This window comes from Molothrus ater, chromosome 23 (genome assembly GCF_012460135.2).
Source record: "Molothrus ater isolate BHLD 08-10-18 breed brown headed cowbird chromosome 23, BPBGC_Mater_1.1, whole genome shotgun sequence".
Classification (NCBI taxonomy): Eukaryota; Metazoa; Chordata; class Aves; order Passeriformes; family Icteridae; genus Molothrus; species Molothrus ater.
In genome coordinates, this window is record NC_050500.2 from 152,224 (window position 1) to 162,124 (window position 9,901).

At 45.1% G+C, this 9,901-nt stretch overlaps 1 protein-coding gene across 1 annotated transcript; it reads right to left on the minus strand.

The window, feature by feature from the left end:
* Positions 1 to 245: 245 nt before the first annotated feature.
* On the minus strand, positions 246 to 9,675 carry PUSL1 (pseudouridine synthase like 1; the record flags this gene model as incomplete). The annotated part of the gene is given in 8 exon segments (XM_036404790.2): positions 246 to 394; positions 1,261 to 1,344; positions 1,347 to 1,422; positions 3,910 to 3,964; positions 4,803 to 4,976; positions 5,696 to 5,845; positions 9,405 to 9,453; positions 9,456 to 9,675. Coding segments are annotated over 8 exon segments (879 nt in total), but the record flags the coding sequence as incomplete, so codon positions are not given.
* Between the last annotated feature and the right edge of the window lie 226 nt (positions 9,676 to 9,901).

A 9,901-nucleotide genomic window follows, 5' to 3' on the forward strand; every position in this document is an offset into this window, starting at 1 on the left:
CAGAAAAAAAATCAGAAAGAAATCAGAAAAATATCGGAAAAAAATTAGAAAAAGCAGAAGAAAATCAGAAAAAAATCAGAAAAAAATTAGAAAAAAAAAAAAAAAAAAAACCAAACGAAAAATAATCAGAAAAAAAAACCCTCCAGGAAGCACCTGAGATCTGTTTCATTCCCCCACCTCCCCACTGGAAGCAGAGGTGTTGGAATATGATTTTTTTATAATTTAGGAATGGGGTAACTGAGAGGTGTTTTAAAAACTTTTATGTGAAGGGTGAGACAATACAGATGTTACAATTTTTAGAATTGTTTAATTGAATTTATAATTTATGTTATAAATTCCTTTCGGCTCAGCCCACAGAGCTCCTCTTCTCCTGTGGCACTTGGAGGGGCCAAATCTGAGAGGAGAGAGCAGAAAAAAACATGGATTTAGGGAAAAAGTATTGATTATGGGGAAAAGAAAACACTGATTTAGGGGAAAAGGAAATATTGATTTAGGGGTAAAGAAGCACTGGGATCTTGGCTGGTTGAAAGCAGGTATTTGCAAATCTATCCCACTTCTGTATAAGCTAAATTGTTACATTTTGGCTCAAAGTGTTCATCATGGGAAGGTTTGGATAGAGAAAAACTCATCCCATTCTAGCCCTGCCAGGGCCACCTTCCACCATCCCATGTATATTCAATAATTATAATAATATATAATCATAAATAATTATAGAATAATGTATATTATTAATCTATATTATACTATATAAGTTATAATATCTATTTGTTTTTCAAACCAGGACACTATTATATATTAATTAAGATACATTAATTCTATATTATATTATAAATAATTATATCATTATTATATCAATCAATCTATAGTAAAGTTATAAAATATAATACATTCTATATTGATTAATATATATTAATTTCATATTACTATAATTATAGAATTATATATATTCATTAATTTATAAGATATAAAATATAATACTATATATTTATTAATATATATTAATTCTATATTATTGTTATAAATAATTAACTATATATATTAATCTGTACAATATAAATATATAGAATATATTGATTATACATATTAATTCTATACTATTATAAATAATTATATAATTATACATAATAATAAGGTATAGCATTACACATTACAAGATTATTCTATCATAATCACTGTACATTATTTATCGATATTTATCGCTATTTCTAGACCATGAGCCCGTTCCTGATGAGCTGTGGGTGCTGCCTGGAGCCTGCCCACCTGCCTGGCCGAACTCCACGCTGTGCAGGAAGAGCCCCTGGGGCGGGGCCGTGGCGTGCGGGGGCAGCGCCCGGGGGTCCTGAGCTCCAGCAGCGCCTGCAGCTGCCCCGGGGCCAGCCTGCCCTGGCCCACGGCCACCAGGGCGCCCACCATCCTCCGCACCTGCCACAGAGAGGGACAGTGCTGCCAACCCGGCCTGGCCTGGTGCCACTCTCACCTGGAGTCACCAACCCAGCCTGGCCTGGTGCCCGTCCCACCCTGAGTCACCAACCCAGCCTGGCCTGGTGCCACTCCCACCCCAGAGTCACCAACCCGGCCTGGCTTAGTGCCACTCCCACCCTGAGTCACCAACCCGGCCTGGCCTGGTGCCACTCCCCACCTGGAGTCACCAACCCAGGCCTGGCTTAGTGCCACTCCCACCTGGAGTCACCAACCCGGCCTGGCTTAGTGCCACTCCCACCTGGAGTCACCAACCCAGCCTGGCCTGGTGCCAGTCCCACCTGGAGTCACCAACCCAGGCCTGGCTTAGTGCCACTCCCACCCTGGAGTCACCAACCCAGCCTGGCTTAGTGCCACTCCCACCTGGAGTCACCAATCTAGGCCTGGCTTAGTGCCACTCCCACCTGGAGTCACCAACACAGCCTGGCCTGGTGCCCGTCCCACCTGGAGTCACCAACCCAGCCTGGCCTGGTGCCACTCCCACCCCAGAGTCACCAACCCGGCCTGGCTTAGTGCCACTCCCACCCTGAGTCACCAACCCGGCCTGGCCTGGTGCCAGTCCCACCCTGAGTCACCAACCCAGCCTGGCCTGGTGCCAGTCCCACCTGAGTCACCAACCCGGCCTGGCTTAGTGCCACTCCCACCCTGAGTCACCAACCCAGCCTGGCTTAGTGCCACTCCCACCCCAGAGTCACCAACCCGGCCTGGCTTAGTGCCACTCCCACCCTGAGTCACCAACCCGGCCTGGCCTGGTGCCAGTCCCACCTGAGTCACCAACCCAGCCTGGCCTGGTGCCAGTCCCACCTGAGTCACCAACCCGGCCTGCCCTGGCCCACCGGCCACCAGGGCGCCCACCATCCTCCGCACCTGCACAGAGAGGGACAGTGCTGCCAACCCGGCCTGGCTTAGTGCCAGTCCCACCTGGAGTCACCAACCCAGCCTGGCTTAGTGCCACTCCCACCTGGAGTCACCAACCCAGGCCTGGCTGCTCCTGCTCTGCCTCTGGGCTCATCCCGGGAGCATTTTTGTCCCTTAGTCCCACCCCAGCAGCCACAGCCCCCCAAAGTCTGCAAGAGAAGCTGCTTTTCCCCTCTTGGTGACATTCTCAGCCTGCCACGTGCAGGAGCATCTCCAGGTGACCACCAGGGCCCCCACCATCCTCCGCACCTGGGGGCACACAGGGAGGACAATTCTGGGTTTAACCTGACAAGAACCAGCCTGGCTTAGTGCCAGTCCCAGCATCTCATCCACCCCCAGTTCTCCAGCCCCAATTGTCATCCCAAATTCTCCATCCCCAATTTCCCATTCTAAATTCCCCATCCCCAATTCTCTGTCCCTAATTATTCACCTCCATTCTCCATTTCAATTCCCCCTCCCCAATCCTCATCCCAAATTCTCTGCCCCAAATTCTCCACCCCCAATTTTTCATCCCCAATTCCCCCTCCCCAGTTTTCCACCCCACCTCAATCCCTGATTTGGATTTAACAAAAATTCCATTTTTGACCTTTCCAAACTCTCCCAAACCCTGCCTGCAGTGCTGGAACAAATCCCTGGGCTGAGTTTGTGACCCATTAATTAAAAAATAAATAAACCAAAGCCCCCTGAGCAACCTGCTCATGGTCAGCACTTCAAAAATATCCAACAGGCCAAGGTGGTTTTATCCAGAGGGAAATTTTGGGACCTTGGAGTGCCCAGAATTTCTCTCCAAGCAGCTCAAATCCTCTCCTCTGTTATTTCATCCTCCCTCGCTAGAGGTCATTGCATGCCATGACTTTGCTGCCTCCACAATTCAGGAAAAATCAGATTAAAAATCAGATTATTGGCACCCATCAGATTAAAAATCAAATTATTGGCACCCATCAGGTTAAAAATCAGATTATTGGCACCCATATCTGTAGGTTTGGTGCCTCCACATATAAAAATATCCACATTCAGCTTCCTAAATGGTTAAAATATTAACATACAAAATATTAAAATATTAGGATAATTATAATATATAATTATGTAATAATTATTATTTTGTAATTATTTCCAAAAAATCCAGGGGAGTTTCAGGGCAGAGGGAGAATTTCTGCAGTTTGTAAAGCAAAAAAAAAAGTTTTTAAATTTTTTTTCCAAAAAAAGCCAGGAAGTGAAATTCCAGACAGCTTTTCCTAGGCTCAAATCCACTGAGCATGGTAAAAAAATTAAAAAGAATTTTTTAAAAGGGCAGAGATTGTGAAAAACACTTTTTTTTCCATCCTGCCACCTGATTTTGTGAAGGTTTTGGGCACAAATTTAGGAGATTTTGGGATCAAATAAAGAGCCCAAGTCCTTGTGAGTGCCACACAGCTGGAACATTGCTAAAACAATCGATTTTTAGATGAATTAATTAATTTTTAAGTTAATTAATAAATTTAAATTTGGGTTGGCAGCAGCTGGAGGCAGTACCTGTCGGTACAGGAAGGATTTGCTCTTCACCTTCACCTCCCAGAACTCCAGTCCCCTAAAAAAAAACCCAAAAAAGAGCATTTAAATCAAATTTCAGGTGTTTTTTAACCTCCCAGAACTCCAGTTCCCTAAAAAAAAAAAACCCAAAAAAAGCACTTAAATCAAATTTCAGGTGGTTTTAACACTGGGCTCTCACCTGTGCAGGTAGGAAAATAAAACCCAACTCCTTGACAGAGGTGGATTTTAGCCATGAGTGTAAATAACACCAAAATGAGTGTAAATGACACCAAAATGAGTGCAAATAACACCAAAATGAGTGTAAATGACACCAGAATGAGTGTAAATGACACTAAAATGAGTGTAAATAACACCAGAATGAGTGTAAATGACACCAAAATGAGTGCAAATAACACCAAAATGAGTGTAAATGACACCAAAATGAGTGCAAATAACACCAAAATGAGTGTATAATGACACCAAAATGAGTGTAAATACACCAAAATGAGTGCAAATGACACCAAAATGAGTGTAAATAACACCAAAATGAGTGTAAAAACACCAAAATGAGTGTATATAACACCAAAATGAGTGTAAATAACACCAAAATGAGTGCAAATGACACCAAAATGAGTGTAAATGACACCAAAATGAGTGCAAATAACACCAGAATGAGTGTAAATAACATCAAAATGAGTGCAAATGACACCAAATGAGTGCAAATGACACCAGAATGAGTGTAAATAACACCAGAATGAGTGCAAATGACACTAAAATGAGTGTAAATGACACCAGAATGAGTGCAAATGACACAAGAACCCCTCCCTCAGCTGCTCCCTGCCTATCCCCCAGTCCCACCGGGATTTCCCCGCAGCCCTGAGGGTCGGGGCTCTCACCTGTGCAGGTGGTGCTGGCCCAGGAGGCCGTGGCCAGGCTGGAGCTGCAGCAGCTGCAGGGTCCTGACGGGGCTCTGGGCCGCAGCCTCGGGGTGTGGGGAGCGGAAGGTGCTGAAATCGTGGGTGCCCAGCAGGAGCTGGGCCGCTGCCCTCATGGCTGGGATGTCCAGGGGGCTGCGATGCACAGAGACTGCTCAGAGCCCTGGGATTGAGCCAGGCTTAGAACTCAGAGCCAGGCATTGAGCCAGGCTCAAACACCAGGCAGCTACAGCAGGCTCACAGCCCATAGAGTTACGCCAGGCTCAAACACCAAGGAATTACACCAGACTCAAACCCTAATAAATTAGTTACACCAGGCTCAAACCCCATAGAGTTATGCCAGGCTCAAATCCTAATAAATTATGCCAGGCTCAAACCCCAGGGAATTACACCAGGTTTAAACCCCAAACTCCTTTTAAGGCAGGAAATCAGAGCTCTGACCCACCTCCCTGTCCTCTGTGACTGCTCCAACATCCAGAAAAGGGTTTGGGCTTCCAGGCCCTGACTGGTTTCCAGTCTGAGCAAAATGAGCAACCCAAATTCTATTTCAACTTTTTTTTTTTTTTCTTGGGATGGGCACTCCAAACCTCCCTGGGCAGCAATTCCCACATTTAACAACTCTTTAAAAGGGGAAATTCCTCCTAAACCTCTCCTGGGACCCTTAAACCCTCCTGATGTCCAACTTAAACCCCAGCCTGAGGCCATTCCCTCTCCTCCTGTCCCACAGCCCAACCTGGGGCTGTCCCCTCCTGTCAGGGACTTGTTCGGAGCCAAAAAATCAATTTTTTTTTCCCCTCCCAGCCCTGATTCCCTAATTTCCTTGCAGAGGAGCCTCCCCAGGGAGCTGCACTCACCCTCCTGGGGGAGCCCAGCACAGATCCTGCTCGAAGACGGGGATTTGGGAGCGGTGGGCACAGCCCAGCAGCAGGCGGTAGATGTAGGTCCTGGAGAGGGCACAGAAACGGGCATGGAAGGTGCTGGAAACCCGCTGGGCACTGAGGATGCTGTGGGACACAAGGGACAGGTCACAGGGACACAAATTCCAAAGGTTTTCCATCGACAGGGACACCAACATTCCAAAGCTTTCCCCTGGAAGTGCAGGGCACTCACTGGGCACTGAGGATGCTGTGGGACACAGGGGACAGGGACACCAAAATTCCCAAGTGAGAGGAAAGAACTCCCCTCTGTTCCCCCCAAACAGCTCCTAGAGCAGATGGAGATGCTTTCAAGGAGGTCCCTTCCCTCAGGACCTGCAGGACTTTGTGCAGCCAGGAAAATCCAGGAAAATCCAGGAAAATCCCAGCACCAGAGGGGTGGCGTGGGAGTGAACCCAGCAGAACCCTCTCAGCCCCAAAAGCCATTCCCATGAGTGTCCACCCATCTCCCACCAACCCCAAAACAGCCAAAAAGGAGCTCCCAGGCACCTGAGCTCCCCTGTTTTCCTCTATAGGCAGCAGGGAGAAAATTCCCTGTTTCTCCAAACCCAAAATCACCACCCCACAGAGCCTGGGAGGCAGAGAGGAGGGCACAGAGAGCAAATTCTCCCTGCCAGGCAAGGAAATGGAGCTTCCCCGAGCTCCTGCAGCTCTCCCAAAAGTGTCCTCTGGACTGGATGTGACTCCACAAAATCCAAAAAGCAAAATCCACAATCTACAATCCAAAATCCAAAATGCAAAATCCACAATCCAAAATCCTGCAGGAAAAACCCTACTCAGAGCCACCACCCCTGCAGGTGGTGCTTGAGAGGAGAGCTCTCCTTACAAGGGAATTTTTCTCCTGCTGTTTTGCCTCTCTGCCTTTGGAATTTAGTGAGGAGAAAGGAGCCAGGGCAGCCAAAAAACCAGGATAGATTTGGGACCACAAATGTCTTTATTTACTTTAAGGAAAGTTGGTGCTCTGGGGATTTTTGGCCTCTGGCTCTCAGCCCTCCCTGCCCTGGCTCAGAGCACAGAGGGAGAAATGAGAGTTCCTGGAATTTGCCTTGGGCCCAAATTGGGGCTCTGAGTGCTTCAAGATTTGTCTCCAAAAAATAAAACACTGCCACAAAGATTTGCACAAACAATCCCAGGAATTGCTCCAGTGCCATAAACCATCAGGAGAAATGCAAATTCCATCCTCCAGGGTTTGAAGGAGGAGCTCCAGCCTCCTCCAAACACCAGAATAAAATGATGACATTTATTTCCCTCTGTCTGCATGCCTCCACAAGCACCCAGCCTGCCTTGAGCTAGCACTTGTGTGCTTCTGATTAAATAACCATCCTTTTAGGGAGGTTCTCTCTCTCACAGGAGTTTATTTCTGCTCACAGAATTCCTCAGTGCAAGCAGCTTTTCCTGTTGCAATTGTTCCTTTTAGCCAGGAATGGTTTTGTCCAGAATTTTCTCCAGTAGTTGCATTTCAGATTTCAGATTCCAAAGATTTTCTCAGATTTCAGATTCCAAAGATTTTCTTTCTCTGCATTTCAGAGATCCCATTTTTAAATCTCATTTGCTGAGATCCCATTTTTAAAAATGATGGTAAATAAAGGACTGTGGCTTTTTTTTTTTACCTTTTTTACATTTTTTAGCATTTCCAACAGGGCCTGAATTTTGAGATCAAAGAGAAAAAAAGCCCAAAGACATTTAATTGGAAATGGAAATGTATGAGAGAAAAAATCCTCCTGTTCTCTCCACCTCAAAGCCAATTTGCAGGAGGTGGGAGGAATCCCAGCTCTGCCCTGTCACTCAGAGAATTTTTATTGTGTGGTTACAAAACCAGGAACAGGAGGTGTGAGACTCCTACACTGCCAGTCCCACTCTGAGGGCAGCAGAACCCTCCTAAAACAGCTCCAAATATTCTGAATATATTCTCTGATTGAAATATTCTGATTTTTGGGGGATGGTGTGGAATTTGAAATGTAAAGAACTCTCAGAACTTTGGGCCTGGAAGCCAAAGCTCAGAACTAAACCCAGGATTTGATTTCAGACCTTGGAAAAAGCTCCCAAACTTAGGTGTTAGAAGTGAAAATGTGGATTTATAGTTTAAAGCAGAGACAGGTTAAGGTAAGTAGAGAAAAATTTAAAATTTTATCTGAATATCCTAAGTCCTTTGAGCACTGAAGGTTCTCTCCTCTCCTTTAATCTCTTCATATCCTCCACCCTGAACTTCAAAAAAAAATATTATTTACATGCAGGAATCGCTTGGATAGAGACATAGAGAAAAAATTAGAGTTTTAAGGTAAGTAGAGAAAAATTTAGAGTTTTATCTGAATATCCAAAGTCCTTTGAGCACTAAAGGTTTCCTCCTCTCCTTTAATCTCTTCATATCCCCCACCTGAACTTCAAAAAAAGTGCATTATTTACATGCAGGAATTGCTGAATAGGGACCAGTTTTTCCTGTTCTTGCAGTAAAACCAAGCCAAAATAAAGGAATTTTTTGCTCTGCACTTGTTGGAACCCAGGAAATTCCTCTGGCTGCCCTGGAGGACTCGAGCCCCTGGCCAGGGGTCTCAGAGACCCTGGCACAGAGCCCCAGACCCCTGTGCCTTTGCTTTAGCCCTTGGAAAAAACAATTCCCAACCTTGTATGAAGAATTGCAGGTCAAGAAAGTTTAAGTAGAATGATAGTGAATTTATCACAGGGTGAAAAATTGATTGTTGGGGTTTTTAGAATGGGGTTCAAGGGGCAAGATGGAGGGATCTGGGCGTGTCCAGCCTTTCTCCTTCTTCTTCTTGGCCTCCATCTTCTGCTGTGATGGTGGCACTTTTGGATTGGTTTAGAGTAGGAGCTCATGTCTAACACGGGTGATGGGTATTGGGAAGTAATTGTAAATATTGTACAGGTAGTTTTTAGGATAAATAGATAACACCAGTGTGTGAATTTTTCATCACTTGGGGTCACCAATTGTGGTGGTGTTTGCAGGGGACCCAGGATGAGGAAGAGAGGAGGATCTGACTCCATGTTTCAGAAAGCTGATTTATTATTTTATGATATATATTATATTAAAACTATACTAAAAGAATAGAAGAAAGGATTTCATCAGAAGGCTTGCAAGGAATAGAAAGGAATGAGAATAAAATCTTGTGACTGACCAGAGAGTCCGAGACAGCTGGATTGTGATTGACCATTAATTAAAAACAACCACACGAGACCAATCCAAGATGCACCTGTTGCATTCCACAGCAGCAGATAATTATTATTTACATTTTGTTTCAGGAGAAAAAGTCCTAAGGAAAGGATTTTTCATAAAACCTGTCTGTGACACACCACCCAGGGGCAGGCAGAGTGCTTCTGTCTGTCCTGCTGAGTGCACCTCGGCTGGACAGGAGAAAAAACGTTATAGATAAGAAACAATTTTATAGATAAGAAAAAAATTTTATGGGTAAGGAAAAAATGTTATAGATAAGAAAAATATTATAGATAAGAAACAATAAACAACCTTGAGAGTGAGAAATGAAGAGTTCTGACTCCTTCTTTGAGCACCGGGCAGGGAAAGAGACTTTTAACACCGTGGGGTCGCTGTGAGCAGCAGGAAGCCCGAGACTGTTGCAGTGAAATAAGGGAAAAGAAAGGGTTTTGACTGGCTCACCGGATGGGCTCGGGTCTGAGGTGGTGGTTGAGGCCCTGCAGCAGCTGGGGCCGGTGAAGGGGGCCCTGCCCGGGGCCCTCTGGATGTCCAGGTGGGCGGCGTTGGCCAGGGCGTGGACGCCGCTGTCCGTGCGGCTGGAGATGTGGAACTTGATGGGAGCGCTGGGCTTCAGCTGCTCTGCTGCCTTCTGCAAGCAAACAGCAAAAACGCAGCAAGAATTCGGCAAAAATTCACAAAAATTCAGTAATGATTCGGCACAAAATTCAGCAAAACGTCAGAAAAAATTCAGCAATAATTTGGTAATAATTCAGCCATAATTCAACAATAATTTAGCAAAAATTCAGCAATAATCCAGAAAAAATTCAGCAATAATTCAGCAATAATTCAGAAAAAATTCAACAATAATTCAGCAAAAATTCAGCAATAATTTAGCAATAATTCAGCAATAATTCAGCTATAATTTAGTAATCATTCAGCAATGATCCAGCAAGTATTCA